Source organism: Anopheles nili, chromosome 3, assembly GCF_943737925.1.
Source record: "Anopheles nili chromosome 3, idAnoNiliSN_F5_01, whole genome shotgun sequence".
In the NCBI taxonomy this organism is placed as follows: Eukaryota; Metazoa; Arthropoda; class Insecta; order Diptera; family Culicidae; genus Anopheles; species Anopheles nili.
Window position 1 is genome coordinate 36,530,167 of NC_071292.1, and position 15,265 is coordinate 36,545,431.

Consider the following 15,265-nt stretch of genomic DNA (forward strand, 5'->3'; position numbering starts at 1 on the left):
CCAGATTGTTTTTTTTTCCTTCATTTATGTAAATTAGACTGTCCTAAGCTTACGAAACCTTAGCCGCGTTGGTGTAGTCCTGTATGAGTGGAATGACAAAGAAGATGCTCCTACAATTACGGCATGTACTAGAATACGGTAGGTATGACATGCCATAAATCTAATATATTTAAGAAACACTGCAACATGCTTAATTTCAACGATTTAATGGAATCTATGATTCACAAGTTATTAGAACATACTATTATTGTTTCGATTCGGCTAATATATATATATATATATATATATATATATATATATATATATATATATATATATATATATATATATATATATATATATATATATATATTTGTTTGAAAATTACAATATATTTCTAAGATATACTATTACAGTTTACTTGAAAGTGCTTTTCAATTAATAAGATATTTTTATCAATCTTTATTCTGATATGTGCAATAATGAAGACATGTATGTGCACTCTGTTTTCATTAACTACGATTATTCTTGACGACTAGGAGAGACATATTCTCACAAATTAAACAGTTAGTTTTTAACTCTACTTGCGTTCAGAACTATGTGTTACAGCTGTTTGCAAATGTTTTGGAATAAGACAGAACGGCAAGACTAACGCGTCTATTTTATGCGCTAAAACACCTATTCAATAACGGCAACTCAGTCTCATAAGTTCAACAATAAATAAATAATTATAGTTTTCCATGCTTATCTGTTTTGTTATCTGTGCGCTGAATACTTGTTTTCATCTGTTCGATAATCGTTGGTCTTATTTCAACTGAGAAGCAATCCAATCTAAATTTTCGTAAAATCGTGGATCACTCATTTTCAAAGCCGATTTCTTGTACAGGTAGTAGTAGATGGGTGAAACTAAAATTTAAACATTGAAGATGCTGATAAATGCCAAGAGGTATTTTATAAAAATTCGAATTACTTACACAGCCGGTGTATAATGAATAAAGCGGTTAAAGCTTTCGGCCATTGGAATTGATAAGGTTCATTTGATTGGCCAACAACCTGCCATAGATGCAAAGCAATGCTCAAGAAGAAGTACGTCATGCTTATGATGAGCGGAGTGCGAAATTTCTCATACAATAGGTTGGCCATTCCTGCCTGATAGACGTAAGTTGAGTAGAGGCTGAACACAAATGCAGTAAACGACAGCATTAAACAGACGTCCTGGGCACTAAACATATAAAATATTGTTAGTATTTTGTCAGTTTTTACTCCTTGGAAGGATCTTATCGTACATAAAGAGAAAAATGACCGCTGAATGGTGACCACGGGCTAGATACGAAAAGCTGTTGATTCCCAAGTCGGTCATGAGAAAAAACATTTGGAAAAGTAAAACAGAAGCAAACCGCTTCAGAGAAAGCTTGAGCATTCTGTACCGGGTATATAACGAATTTTTTCGATCGAATACTACACAAATGCTCTGGAAGAGATGAAAACAATAATATACGCGAATGACGTTAGAAAGTTATTGACATCCTGGATCACATCCGGCTTACAGCATGGTTGCCAGTTGAATCTGGAGTCTTGTTCATCATGACCTTTAAATATTTCTCATATTTCATTTTTTACAACTCCCGTAAATATCATACTGTATTAATGTACATAAATGATTGTACAACGCCGAATATGTGACAATTATGCGAAGAGGAACTTGCCATATTCAATTCATATGCTGCCCGTCGGCTCAAACAGCATGTTCGAAAAGTTGACGTCCTTTGACACGGCGTTCGAAGAAGTAAGTAAGTTGTTCCGTCAGGTTGGCAGCACGAAGAATTGACGTGACAAGTTCTTTTCAGGCACGTTTTTCGAAGGGAAACAACCAATCGGCAAACGCGAAGTAGAATCGGCTGTTAAAAATGAAGTAATTATTAATATCGGCTCCTTGCGTATCGTTAATGTGTAAGATGTAACCGTAATATCCATTTGTCTGTTGCAGGATCGGACTGTGCGCCTTCAGCGGGTTTAAAATCTACCCTGCAAGCGGCAAGACTCTTGTCAAAGCCGACGGAAAGGTGAGTGGTGATGGACCCGTTGGACGTGCTGTTGCCATGAGCAGAACTGAGTGATCTTATTGGTTTTGCCCGGTTTCGGGGCATTTTGTTGATATCGTTTCCAGACCTTCACCTTTCTGAACAAAAAATGTGAGCGTTCGTTTCTCATGAAGCGCAACCCGCGCAAAGTGAAATGGACTGTTTTGTACCGTCGCAAGCACAAGAAGGGCATTGTGGAGGAAGCTGCTAAAAAGCGTACCCGCCGCACTCAAAAGTTCCAGCGTGCCATTGTCGGTGCATCGCTCTCGGACATTATGGCTAAGCGAAATATGAAGCCTGAAGTTCGTAAGGCTCAGCGAGAACAGGCAATCAAGTAAGTGTGCTATTTTACTTTTACTGGCGAAGCGGGTATTGTTGAACATAAATTTATTATAGACAGTGTTTATTGGCTGAGCAATAAGTTGTGCAATTGTGCCGGTTGCATCCTTCAGCTTACACATTTATTATTCTATTTGCTATTATTCTGGTTTATGCTGTTTAAAGTAATTCATTGTTTGGTCACTCAGTGATTATCAATTTTGAACACTACGTATCATTATCACAAATATCTTTTCCAGTAATTCGAGTTGTAATTCGAGTTTTTGCAAATACGTTGATGTTGAAATGAACATCCTTAAGTTTCTGTTCTGTTACTTTCTCATCAATTTGTCTTTGAATTAACCATAATTAGGCATGCTTGCGCTTTTTTAATTTTCTGAATATTATCTATATTACTTATGTATACTTTTCATTCCTCATACTTCCTGTCTTTACTACACATATTCCGGTTTTTCCGGCCAAGAAATATTTGACAAAGTTGTACCATGCTACTGCTTTGTACAACAAACTCTTAACTTGATTGTGGTATATTCTATGAAAAGTAGGTTTTTGCAATTTATTATCAAATATATTGTTAGCTGTGTGGTATGGAAGCTTCCCATGGCTATCAATAGGCCGAAACTTCTTTACTTTGTGTTGAATATGAGGAAGCTTGTATGCCAAGCTACAGGGCGGCTATACGTATGTTGCATTTTTGGTATTTTTTATATTTAACAAAAGTATTTGCCTTTACTTTTCACTATAGAGAGGAAAGAAAGCGTTTGATCGATAGCGCATCATTCGTTAGATAGTATTAATAATTGAATCTATGTATATTTTCTGAATACTTCGAGAGTTGGCTATTTTTTTTTGCATTTTTGCATAATTAAAGTAGCGGTCTTGTATATCAGACCTCCTATAGAAAAGGTCCGCTAAGGTTTCCGCTTTGCAAACTCATCGGCCGAGCTGTAACTTTTCGATTGTTTGTAATTATATCTGTCAATGCATAGCGGTTTACATTTGCTTCGACTTTAGTCATGATAAAGATACATATGTTTTCATATTGATTGTGTGTAATTTGTTTATTCTAGGGCTGCCAAGGAAGCCAAGAAGGCAAAGCAGACCGAAAAGAAGCCGAAGACCCAGGGTGCGAATCCTAAGCAGCAGAAAACGAAGGCTGCCAAGGTTTCCCAGAAGGCTGCACCACGTGTGGGAGGCAAACGATAAACAAAGGAAAAATGTTTTCTTTTTAATTCATCTTCCTAAAACATGTTTCCGATGTGTTTTGTGTTTGCGTGTGACCGAGCTGACAACATCAATGCTTAGTACGCAGCTTAAAAATCGAAAATGTAATATTGAATCAATGAAACAAGAAAACAACCACTTGTCGTTGAAGACGTATGTGTAACAATCGTGTTGATGTTTTTGTAGTATGGTTTGAGAAATTGTATCTAAATTTTTGTGTTTTTTTTGTTATATGAAAGGAATTTTAAAGAAAACTGTAGTTAAATTTATGAAATTTTTATTTTGCCACCAGTTTTTGAACACAAACACGTCCATAAATGAAATTTGTTTATCATGGACAGTTACTTTTTTGTGCTATAATCATTGGAATTTGTTATTAAAATAGATGGTTCAGAAACGTTTGCACAAAGTCGCAGCCTTGTGAGATTCCGGGCTTTAAAATTACAACACTAGCGTAATCCAGAGTGCTTATTAGAACTTCGTTCAATTTTTTGATGACGAAAGTTATAGACATTTTTCTCGTGTTCATGCTGACAGTGAGATTTATTTCTTACCTTGGCTAAATACCACAGGCTTTAGAAACTGATGGAACCTGTTATTACGCGTTCATAGTAACGGCTATAAAAATGCACGTACCTAATACAAGACACAAAGACGATAATATATACACTTAGTAAATAAAGAACAATTAGAACTTCAAGACAAGAGGTAGAAAGATGTTACTAAACCTAAGAGTTGTGAGAACTGTTAATCAGATTATGTGAGTGACATGGTAGTCTCCGGTATTCTTAGGATGTTACGATAGCGAATTAACAAATTAAACAGAAAAAGTAAACCGTTGATAGCAATTGCGAACTGAATCACAATTCCTCCTTCACATTTGAGCCACTGGACCGGAGGAATTGTAACATATCCTGCGCTGTTCGTTTTCCGTCGTAGTTTCGTTGAAATTGACCTTTGGAATAATATTTGAGCGTGGGATATCCACGAATTTGAAATTGTTCCGCTGTTTTCGTGTGGATCGTACAATCTAGAGCGGCCACTTTCGCTGGCAGTTTCTCTAGAGCCAACAGTTCTGCTACTTTTGCAAATTCAGGTTTCATATGTTTGCAATGGCCACACCATGGTGCGTAGAACATAATCAGTAGTTTAGATTCAAGCTTGACTACTTCCTGAAAGTTGTCGTCTGTTAGGAAAAGTATCTTGTCCGAACCGGGAAAATCTCCAAACGGCTCGGCGGGTTTATCAGTCTTTGCAGGGGCAGCGTTGGGATTTTTTAGGTAGGTAATAAAATCAGTCTCCGTTCTACCACCGTTGTACTCGCGTACTGTCTTAAGGTAGCTAAAGTATTTGAACGTTGGATATCCGCGTACTTCAAAGGAAGAGCAAACTGAACTGTAACGGGTACAGTCCACTGCGGCAAGTTCTGTTTTTGGGTCTTCCTTAAAATGTTCTGCTGCTCGAGTGAATTCCGGTTTCGCGCGCTTACAGTGACCGCACCCTGTATTTGAAAGAAATGATTACTCAAGGATTACAAACATACAATCTCCTGGTTAGAAGTGCTGCTTACATGGAGCATAGAACATTACTAGCACGTGCTTCTTCTTTTTAAGGAACGGTTTGAATGTTTCGTCGTTTAAATGTACTACGTCAGAAGCTTCATCCTCCCAAGGAGCTTCCGGAGCTGGTGGTGGAGGAGGTTCAATTGGTTTCTAAATAATGAACAAAAAAATCAATTATTTTACGAAATGATTGCCGTAATTTTCGCAACCTATAACATGCGTACCTGCATAAATTCAACTATTTTTTCAGCATCTCGTACATTAACGTCGAATTTAAATTCTCCGTTGCTGAAATATTTCACCGTTGGATATCCTTTTACGCCGTATTGTTGTCCCACGGATGCTTCCTTGGTTGCGTCCAGCGCTGCTAGAACGCCGGGGATGTTCTTAGATTTCATAATTTCTGCCGCCTTTTCATACTCGGGTTTCATTTTTTTGCAATGGCCGCACCACGGTGCGTAGAACATTACTAATACAGATTTCTCATCCTTCAAAGCTGGCTCGAAATTTCCCGCCGTCAGGTGCACGATTTCAGATGAGCTCTCCGACGCCCAATCGGGTTCCTTTGGCTTCGTTGGTGGAGGAGCGGCAGGATTTTTCATAAAGGCCACTATTCCGGCTTTATTGTTCTCTCCTTCAAACGTGTATTTCATTCGACCGTTTCTAAACCAGGTACAATATTGATCATTTGTGCGACAAGGAAAAAGATCAGGCGATGTAAAAAATACTTACTCGTAGTAAAGTAGAGTTGGGAAACCGGTTATATTGTATTGTTTGCGGATGATTGAATTTTCCGGTCTGTTCACATCAATCGCTGCCAGCACATAGCGCCCTTTAAGTTCCGTGGCTGCTGCAGAGAATTCTGGTTTTAGCGTCTTACAGAAACCACACCACGGTGCGTAAAACATCACCAAGACAGGTTTTAGTTCTTTCTTTAAAAACTTCCCTAAGGACTACAAATGATCGATAATGATTTCTCTATGCTGTTTTGGTTGAAAGAACCGTCGAAATAATATACCCACCACAGCATCGGGGACATGATGCACATCAACTCCGATCGGATCCTCCTCCCACGGGAGATCGCCAGTAGGATCACGCATAAAGTTAACTATGCTGGTTGACGTCAGCTGACGATCGTAGTCCTTGTGAAAATCGCCATCCTTAAAGTGTTTCAACGCGTATGGGGCAGGATTTGCTTTGAGTTTTTTGCAAATTTTTTTCACCTCCGAATTGCTACAATCAAATAGAACCAGCGTTCCCTGGCCTCGCACGGTTTGTGCAGCTTCCCTGAAAGACGCAAGAACTGCGTTGTTTTCCTTTACACTAGACACGAACATTATCAGTACATTTGTTTTCGTGCGAAACAGCTTTTTCAGTTCTTTCATGTCATTGATATTATCAATAACGGGACTTTTTTGTGTTTTGCAATGAACTAAGCAAACGCTAAACGCCGCTAGCTATAATATAATAATAAAATAATACAATAACATTAATCTTTTAGCTATCGACAGTCGTTGTTTTCCCTACTTGAGCGGAAAAATGACCAACCGGTTAATGAGGCATGGGGTTGATACTTACCATAACGGTAAAATGAAACAGTTTCATTGCGTCCGATCTATTTTCAGTAACCCCAATTCGATGCTGATGATATCAATTTGTTTGCAATGTTAGCTTTAAAGAAAATATTTTTTTGATATTACAAACGACACCGGACACATAGCGACAGCCTTCTCTGATGCTTGTTCTTTTTCCTGATTGAGTCTGGAGTATGACAATTTGCTAGGTCCAGATGGCATTTTGGCTTTGGATGTTTATCATCACCTGCCATGTCGGTGTTCAGTGGAACTGAGAGTTTTATTTATATCTCTAGGTTGCTTTCTTTGTTGATTTATCAGTAATCAGCTGTTTGGTGTGTATTGTTGTCATTATTGAAATTATTCGTTATTTGAGGGTATTAGGGTAAACGCACACCAGTTCATTAGATACAAATAATAAATTAGTCCAGCACCAAGAAAGACCAATAGTGGATTAAAACAAGCCGGTTGTAGTAAAAGTATAATATGCATAGACGCAATTTAAGCTTAAGGGACACGAAGTAAATCTATAAAACTTTAGGGGACAGTGAAAGTTATGGCAGTTGTATTATTATAGTAGTATTTGCATTGATGTGCTATTTTGAATTCTGCTTTACTGTGGTCCTATTTGTTGAACATTGAATGCTGCTAATACTTAAAACCCGAAAAAGATTGTAAATGTTATCATTATTATTGGTAAATTATTTAATTACAGATCAACACCATGTGAAGAATCGAATGTAGTGACATAAAATTCAACGTAGAATTGATAACAAATATGACAGTTCATAGTTGGCAACAAAGGAAAGGGAAGGACCAACGCAAATAAGTTTTGTGTGTGGTTTTGTTTTGAAAATATCGCCAATATTTTCCTCTCGTTTCCTATTTTTAACGAGATTTAAACATCATTTTTATACGTATTTCTTAACTTTTGTTTGCTAAGTCTTTGATCACGGTCCGGTTGTGCAGTTTACGTTTTAGCAAAAATTTGAAAAGGTGTTTTCTATGTGTAGAATAGTTCGGATGAGAATGACTTTCGTGTGCATATGATTCGGCTGAAGGTTGATGCAAATAGTGAAATCGTTTAAACCATAAGCTGAATTCTTAAAAAATCTCAAAACAGTCAAATATCGATGTGTAAAGTTGTATATTTAAAGCAAATACACGAATAAGAAGCAAAGAAAAGCTTAAGTTGCAATGCGAATTAACGTTCTGGCAATTTCACTCTTAGTGGAACATAATAGAAATTAGCTACAAAGGCCAAGAAACGTTAAATTTACACAAATATTTAACATGACTCACTCCGCATACTCACCAATAGCTCAATTAATATAGATTTGAATATCGTTTGCAATTAGGAGTAGTGTAAATTTAATCTATTCCAATGAAATTAGTCATATAACTATAAAGCTACACAAATATTCGTGACGTTTGCATATCAATCGTAGAACGTAAAGCTGTAGCATTATTCTGTACGAAATTATGGAAAGGAAAAGGTGTACTGAGGGAAGCATTAATTAGAGTGAACGAGAGTAGCATCAGAAATAGTACTTGCACATTGATTGACCTCCGAATCGTCAATGATTAATGGTTTGAATGATGGGTAGTCACAAGTTTGAACAAAATCTCGTGTCCTTTTTGATCTTTTCTGGTTTGTAACAAATTAAACAACATATTATTTGTTATTGTACATTATTCTGTACTGAATTGAATACTGCATGATTCAAATGAATAACAGACAAACGGTCATATTTCCTATGGGGTTATTTTATACAGTATATGACCATATTTTATACTATATGCGGATATACAGTCATAGAGTATACTTACATTCATTACCCGGTTTTATGCTTTTGTCAACATACTCGAATATTAGGTGATACAGGATATATGGCAAGCGTTGCTTTGGCAAACTATACAGTAATCTCGCTTTACCTCGTATAAAGTAGAATATCAATTTTACAGGTTGCAAAATTATCGATGATTTAACTAAATTATACAACGAATAATGGAAGTTGTCTGATCTGGCTGTTTGTAAGCTATGAAATGATATCCAACTCTTGTTCGACAAGCGATAACATGTGTTAGCAATATCAAACTAATATTATGAATTTTAGTGCTATTTTGCTTTATACAGAAAGTGCAATTATTAAAAAAAATTGGGACTTCATGCAAGAAATATAAGCAGAACGTTTGAGCGTGTGTCTTGTTTAACGGCGATCGAGTGAGAAAAGATAATAAGTCAAAAATGGATCCAGCACAAATTACAGCCTTGGCAAAACTTTTAAAGACAAGCGGAGATAAAGTACTAAATTCACAGTTCAAATTGTCGCTATCAGGTAAGATATTATGTTAAACTATATTAGCGTTATCTCCTCAATGACTGTTATACTTAATATGTTTGACCTTAATTTTGTTCTATGTAATTTCACAAATATATTCACAGGATCTCTTCTCCGAGCCTTAAATGATTCTTTTAGTTTAATTGTGGATAAAAATGAAATACTTCCTCCACAAAGTTTTCAAGTGGTGAAACCTAACAATGCCAAATCGGACGTGTTTCGGGATTTGCAGTTTGTGTACGATTTTGTTCAGAAAACCGTCATACTTAGTTTAAATCATTTTGTCAACGACGATCCTTATGAGTTTGCGGTGGATATAAGCAAATTTCGAAGCTTGCGTACACTTGAAGTACAGAAAATATCAATCAAGCAAATTGTCGGCATTCAGCACCTTCGCAGTCAGCTGGAGGAACTGACGTGCATGAGGAGCATTTCTGATGTGACGGATGTATTGCTAAGCTGTGGTGGAGACAAAGTATCGGAATCCAAACAGTGGAGATCGTTGAAGAGTTTAAATTTTGCTTACAATATGCTCGATTATGTGGACAGTTCGTTAGACTTTGCACCGTGGCTTGAGGTGTTGAACTTAAGTCATAACGAGCTTGTCAATGTTTCAGCGATACGAAGTCTTCCGAATTTGCGTACGCTCAATCTTAGCTTTAATCGTCTGAACCAAATTCCTGCTTTTCATACAGATGCAATGCGAAAATTGAGAGTCTTACAGATTTCAAACAATTTTTTGGAAGATCTTGATGGTTTGGCCTGTTTATCGTGTAGCTTAAATGAGCTAGATTTATCAGGGAACTTTATTGTGGACCATGGCGCACTGTTACCGTTAAGTACGCTGATAGTACTACGGAGCGTAAATTTGCTGGACAATCCGTTAGCATGTCATCCCAAGCATCGTCACGCAACAGCACGGTATCTAAATAAAGCAGCCTCTGAGGCGAAATTTATATTAGACAACGAACAGCTGTCACGGTACGAAAGGACACTTACCGGTAATTACGATAGCTATAAAGCAATACTGGTGCCGAACGCTATATCCACGGCGAGTTTGCATTCAAGTGGACAGAATACACCAGCTCTGACTACAAGCGTGTTTGCTGCTGACGGAGATGGCAACGTTACGAGTGGAAGTTTTAAGGGAACTATGAATGAGAAAGGTAACTAATGGTTGATAATTTTAATAACTATATCAGTAGAAGTTACCATTATCTTGTTTGTATTATATTAGACGTAATGAACCAATCTGTAATCTGTCAAAAGAAGTTACGCGTGCGACGAGCTGTAATATCCGAAAGTGATAACGAGGATTTAACCATGAAAAATGCCACAGCGGACGTTAACAAAACGATAAGCTCTATAAATTTGGGTGAGTTACTTATTATGAAATGTATCTGATGAATATTTTCGTTATGGTTGTGTATTGCTTATTTTTAGAAAGTAATCTAGAACATTTGGAAACGAAAAAGGCTTTAGAAAATCTAAGAAGCCAATATGGCAGTGAATGGTTGCAAAGTCAAGCCGGCCACATGGTGAAAAATGTAATTGGATTTGATCCTAATACGGAAAAAGAATACGAAAGTGTTGTACACTATCAGAACACCATGGGAAGTAATCAAAACATCAAAGACCACACTAGCGAACACATCATACCAATTGATCAACCAGATCCGCAAATGCAAACAGAAGTGCAGCGCACTAGTACTCCTATTGGTGATGAGCAAATATTGTTTCAAATAAAAACTACACAAGTATCCCCTGTTGGACAGGGAGAATTATCAGAAACCAAAACGACTCTCTCCGATTATAAGAGCGCTTTCAGCGATGATAATAATACTCGATACGTATCGTTGGAACAAGAAATTATTGCTTCAAGTATGAAAGGATCACTGAATTTAACAGATATCTATAAGAATCGGGAGGAAGTAGATGAAGGTAAATATTTGAATCTCATCTATGAAAGTTGTATCTTATTATTGATAGTGAAAATTGAATGAAAATTGATTTCATTATACATATCTTCACACAGAATCTGAAGCTGAAGAAAATGAAATACTATATCATGTATCTACACATGATGGTGGGACGGATTTTTCCATTGTAGTCTCTGACAAGAGTATCAAAGAAAAAGATGTGATCGGAAAGTAAGTGTATTGTACAATCCAAATAATGATTTTTGTTTTCCTAATATGTTTGTGGCTTTATTATTTCGTTTTGTAATAGAACAAAAACTCGTTGGGGTATAAAAACCTTAGAGGCCTGCGAAAGGTCGACATCCTCTCGAATAACATTAACGTTTGATACTATGAAACGAGACAAAAGGGAACGAGTTTATGAGATGGATGCTCACGATTGCCAGTTGCTCGAAAATCGTCTCCGAGATATACTATCCCAAAGGCCGTTGTCTGAAATGAATCAGCGGCTTTATAAATGTGTCGTGTGTAATGCCAAATTTTCTCGTGAAGTAAACACTAAGCGTATATTTGAAGGTACGTTATGGTATTTTTTTTTCATAGCTTAAGGATTTAAAAAGTATGCATGTATCAAAATTGAACATCAGAATTTGAACCTGGAATTTGTATTTGAATTATATGTGATTTCTAACAAATGTTTCAGATCTTCAATGTCCGGAATGCTATGGTGGCTATTGCATTGAAATAAGAGAACAGCAGTTGGAGAAAGATACAAAATCGGTCATTGCAGGCAGTAGTGAAATAAGTAAAGCCTTTGTTCAATCTGTGTTGGCATCCAATAGCAATGTTGAAAGTGCTGTACCCGGAACGTCTGGTACAAATATATTGGAGCCAGCAACAATTCAACATAGTGCTTCGAAAAATAGTATAGGTGGGTATGCTAGTAATAAAACTAAATTCCAATATTTTTAGAATTTTTGTATATTAGGTCTAACGTTAAAATATGTGCTTTTTCATGAATTATTTTAAAATTTGTTGAATATTTATTTGTTTTTAACTTTTAAATCAAAATGTAATGAATTGGTTGTATTGATTTTTGTAACTAACCACGCATTTAACCACATATGATATAATATGGCTTATCAATTAATTGTTTAATAATTTTAATTGTTGTTTTATAGGAATATCGTTCTGTAGAAATTGTGTTGAGATTTCAAATTGAAGCTTTCGGCTTCTACTATTCATTCTACTTTTTGATTAAATTATCCGTTTTTTCATTGCACGTCTTGACGAACAACTTCTCATCAACATTTAATCTGATGGAACTTCGTTGAAACTAACAACTATAAAAACATTTTGCGAATGCTGATATTTTTTTAAAAATTGTATGACGTGTGTGTGCGTATGTGTATGTGTGATTGTATATGCCAACGTAGTACATCCGGATGCATGGAAGTCACCGGTGAAAAGTAATCTAAGTAAGCACTATCATTATTTAGTTCATATGCTATTAACAGATGCGAACTGGCTTTTGTTAAAACAGAATACTTCATTAACGATTTAATGATTCCTATCAAATTATCATCTTACTTGAATCATTACAACATTAAATATGTTGTAATGATTCAAGTAAGATGATAATTTGATAGGATAATTTTAAAAATAAGATAAGAGTTATTAGTTTTACATTTATTTTTGATATCTTGAGCATTATTATTATATTTTTATTCGAAAACGTGTCTTAATATCGCTTCTTCATGCTGTATTCTAACTTTGTAGATTTTATTGTCAATTTCAATATCTATTGAAATAGACTGAAAAACATTTTTTTTCAGCGCAAAACTCCATAAATGAATATGATATAAAATATGGAAAATAGTTATAAAATAAAAAAAAAATTTGGTAGGAAAAGCAACGTAGTTCTAAAAGTAGAATGTTTATGAGATTTGATTTAATGTTATACTTTTGTGATATAAACAACTATGCTTGTTTCATTTGACTAGAATCTACTGAATCTTTTAATGATTCCTCGTCTGTGTCAAGAATATCTCAGCCTGGTAGTTCCTGTGATTCGAACCAGAGTGTGGCAGGCAGTACGAATTCAGAACGAGACCGAGATACGGATTTGTTAGGCAACGAAAGCGACATAGAAGTGTTGAGTAATCCAAGTCAGAGTAGCATTGAAGTTCTTGATCGAGGGTAAGTAGAATATGGTGAAAAGTAGAACTATTTGTTTTAACATGTTGCCTCTTTTTCATACAGATATCATCCTAGCAGGAAAGCCTCCGAAGAGCGCCGAGTATCTAGCCATGAAAATATTAATGATGGCAGTGAAAAGTATATGGGCCAAGAAGCAGTGACCAGCCTGAATGTCGGACAGGAGGCTTTAGATGATCACAAAGGTGCAAATCTAGATGGCAATTTGGACGAAACGATGAAGCATTCTTTTGTAGCTTCTAGTAAAGAGAGTACGAGTACCAAAGAAGATTTGTTGGTGACAAAAGGAACTAGTGTATCGAAGTATCATACATCGCATGCCAACAAAAAAATGTTCTTAACGAACGTAAATCTAACGGAAAGCTCCAGCTCTGGTTCTGTAACAGATAGCGTGTGTACGGCTTACGAATCTAGCCAGGGTATGACATCGGATGTATCGATTTCAAAACAAACAGCGAAAGAGCTCGAAGTGACAACTATTGAACAAGCATCATCTCATGAATTGCACCCTGAAGATTATAAGGAACTTGTAGAAAATGTGCCTGCAGGTGTTGTTTGTACCGGAAAAGCTGATGGTTCCGTGCTTACCAGTGTACTTGGGGGATTGTTTCAATCCACTAACATGCTAATGGCAAAGAATCCCAAGGGAAAATCAGATGAAAATTCAATGAACAAGTTTTACGAACCGATCCGCTACAATTTCAACGACTTCGCCAACGTTGATCATCGATTGAAGTTGTACCTGTATCAGACTTTGTTTGAGGACACTCATGAATCGTTAAAATGGCTTGTGTCGTGTATTGTATTCGATGACAATCATGCTGATGAATGGCCATCGGGTTTTGATGGTCTTTTTATCATGTCGACGACCAAGTTCTACGTAATGAAGAAGGTGGCTGCTGAAAAGTAATATTATATTGATGTCGCTGAAAAGAATAGTGTATTATTGGTATTTTTTTTCTTTTCCTCAGCGATGATCCGTCTACTTGGCTAAAGAAATATATCGCTGGAACAATTGAACGTGTTGGAATTGCTCAGTCACTGCCATGGAAAATAGGCATAAAATTTATTATTAGTGCGATCGGTGGAGTGCATATTATTCTACAGGATATTCTTCGTACGGACAAATTGATGCTGTTTTTTAATGGTACGAACACAGATATACTGATACTGATCGTGAAATGCTCTTATCAAAATGAAACCCGCAGAAATTTCAGTGCATGTGTGCTGTTTAAAAAGCTAATAACCATTAAATTGTATAATAATTAACAATATTTAAATATGATTATTATTTTCTTTCTCAGAAAACCCTCTTCCGCATTACTGTACCCTCGATTACCAGTCATCGGATCTATTAAACGGTAAACTAAAAAAAGTGACGAAGGGTGAACAAGTAAAAATTGTGATGATAATAAATTTTTGCGATGTGCTGCTTAATGATGAACTAGAAAGCGTGCAATTATCGACTCTACTAGTGACGGAGAATAAATTGATGTTGGCTCCTGATATAAAATGGCTCAATGAAAGCTCTGCCTATCCTATTGAGCCCAAATTTTCCCAACTCATGACAAATATTGTTGAACTAGAAGATGTAAATGAGCTGTCCTGTCGACTAAATTTCATGGATGAGCAAGAGGACAAATATGAAACGTGGCGTCTTGATTTTGCTACAACGACGGCAAAGGAAAGCACCGTTGGTACCATTTGCCATTTGTGGGAGAATATATTCGGTGTGCCTTTGGTAAATGAAAAAGCGTCAGTTGTCAGCAACGTTAGCACTACTGGAGATGACAACAATGGCAAAAGAACAGAACAACAGAAGTAGTGCCAACAATAACAGTAATAATCGCTAAATGAATTAGTCAAAATATCTCAAACAGTGGTTTAAGGTGTTTTTAAAAGTGTATGAAAGTTAGTTAAAAAATGATCGATGGAGAATAATCATAAGAATAATAAATTGAAAGTGATATTAGCAATACGTTCCCCAAAACACGCTTGATTATCTTTAAGTGTTGATGACTTTTTGAT

At 36.2% G+C, this 15,265-nt stretch overlaps 4 protein-coding genes across 4 annotated transcripts; 2 read left to right on the forward strand and 2 right to left on the reverse strand.

Annotated features, from left to right (window-relative positions):
- Positions 1 to 729: 729 nt before the first annotated feature.
- On the reverse strand, positions 730 to 1,399 carry LOC128726717 (transmembrane protein 138). Its single transcript, XM_053820539.1, has 3 exons — positions 1,266 to 1,399; positions 954 to 1,201; positions 730 to 885 (listed from the first exon to the last, which is right to left on the reverse strand). The coding sequence occupies exons 1-3, from the start codon at positions 1,397 to 1,399 to the stop codon at positions 785 to 787; spliced, it is 483 nt and encodes a 160-aa protein (XP_053676514.1). The 3' UTR covers positions 730 to 784.
- Positions 1,400 to 1,823: 424 nt separating this feature from the next.
- LOC128727591 (60S ribosomal protein L24) lies at positions 1,824 to 3,779 on the forward strand. Its single transcript, XM_053821521.1, has 4 exons — positions 1,824 to 1,891; positions 1,967 to 2,042; positions 2,147 to 2,394; positions 3,470 to 3,779. Exons 1-4 carry the CDS (start codon positions 1,887 to 1,889, stop codon positions 3,603 to 3,605), a joined length of 465 nt encoding a protein of 154 aa, XP_053677496.1. The 5' UTR covers positions 1,824 to 1,886; the 3' UTR covers positions 3,606 to 3,779.
- A 136-nt stretch (positions 3,780 to 3,915) lies between these two features.
- On the reverse strand, positions 3,916 to 6,881 carry LOC128725238 (protein disulfide-isomerase A5). Its single transcript, XM_053818963.1, has 6 exons — positions 6,764 to 6,881; positions 6,208 to 6,642; positions 5,918 to 6,138; positions 5,410 to 5,848; positions 5,194 to 5,335; positions 3,916 to 5,124 (listed from the first exon to the last, which is right to left on the reverse strand). The coding sequence occupies exons 1-6, from the start codon at positions 6,788 to 6,790 to the stop codon at positions 4,484 to 4,486; spliced, it is 1,905 nt and encodes a 634-aa protein (XP_053674938.1). The 5' UTR covers positions 6,791 to 6,881; the 3' UTR covers positions 3,916 to 4,483.
- Positions 6,882 to 8,995: 2,114 nt separating this feature from the next.
- On the forward strand, positions 8,996 to 15,217 carry LOC128723380 (uncharacterized). Its single transcript, XM_053817113.1, has 12 exons — positions 8,996 to 9,098; positions 9,206 to 10,267; positions 10,339 to 10,476; positions 10,545 to 11,042; positions 11,137 to 11,251; positions 11,331 to 11,596; positions 11,724 to 11,951; positions 12,457 to 12,498; positions 13,024 to 13,219; positions 13,283 to 14,143; positions 14,209 to 14,384; positions 14,542 to 15,217. The coding sequence occupies exons 1-12, from the start codon at positions 9,008 to 9,010 to the stop codon at positions 15,060 to 15,062; spliced, it is 4,194 nt and encodes a 1,397-aa protein (XP_053673088.1). The 5' UTR covers positions 8,996 to 9,007; the 3' UTR covers positions 15,063 to 15,217.
- The last annotated feature ends 48 nt before the right edge of the window (positions 15,218 to 15,265 follow it).

Bases quoted from the DNA above. Each gene is read 5' to 3' on its own strand.
- LOC128726717 (XM_053820539.1), bottom strand. From the start codon at position 1,399: ATGCTCAAGCTTTCTCTGAAGCGGTTTGCTTCTGTTTTACTTTTCCAA. The intron at 1,202-1,265 runs GTACGATAAGAT...TTATATGTTTAG, and splicing joins GCGGTCATTTTTCTCTTTAT to TGCCCAGGACGTCTGTTTAA. The intron at 886-953 runs GTAAGTAATTCG...TTTAAATTTTAG, and splicing joins ATTCATTATACACCGGCTGT to TTTCACCCATCTACTACTAC.
- LOC128727591 (XM_053821521.1), top strand. The intron at 2,043-2,146 runs GTGAGTGGTGAT...TATCGTTTCCAG, and splicing joins TTGTCAAAGCCGACGGAAAG to ACCTTCACCTTTCTGAACAA. The intron at 2,395-3,469 runs GTAAGTGTGCTA...TGTTTATTCTAG, and splicing joins CAGCGAGAACAGGCAATCAA to GGCTGCCAAGGAAGCCAAGA.
- LOC128725238 (XM_053818963.1), bottom strand. From the start codon at position 6,790: ATGAAACTGTTTCATTTTACCGTTATG. The intron at 6,139-6,207 runs GTGGGTATATTA...GATCATTTGTAG, and splicing joins ATCATGTCCCCGATGCTGTG to TCCTTAGGGAAGTTTTTAAA. The intron at 5,336-5,409 runs GTACGCATGTTA...TTCATTATTTAG, and splicing joins AAATAGTTGAATTTATGCAG to AAACCAATTGAACCTCCTCC.
- LOC128723380 (XM_053817113.1), top strand. From the start codon at position 9,008: ATGGATCCAGCACAAATTACAGCCTTGGCAAAACTTTTAAAGACAAGC. The intron at 13,220-13,282 runs GTAAGTAGAATA...TTTTTCATACAG, and splicing joins ATTGAAGTTCTTGATCGAGG to ATATCATCCTAGCAGGAAAG. The intron at 14,385-14,541 runs GTACGAACACAG...TTTCTTTCTCAG, and splicing joins ATTGATGCTGTTTTTTAATG to AAAACCCTCTTCCGCATTAC.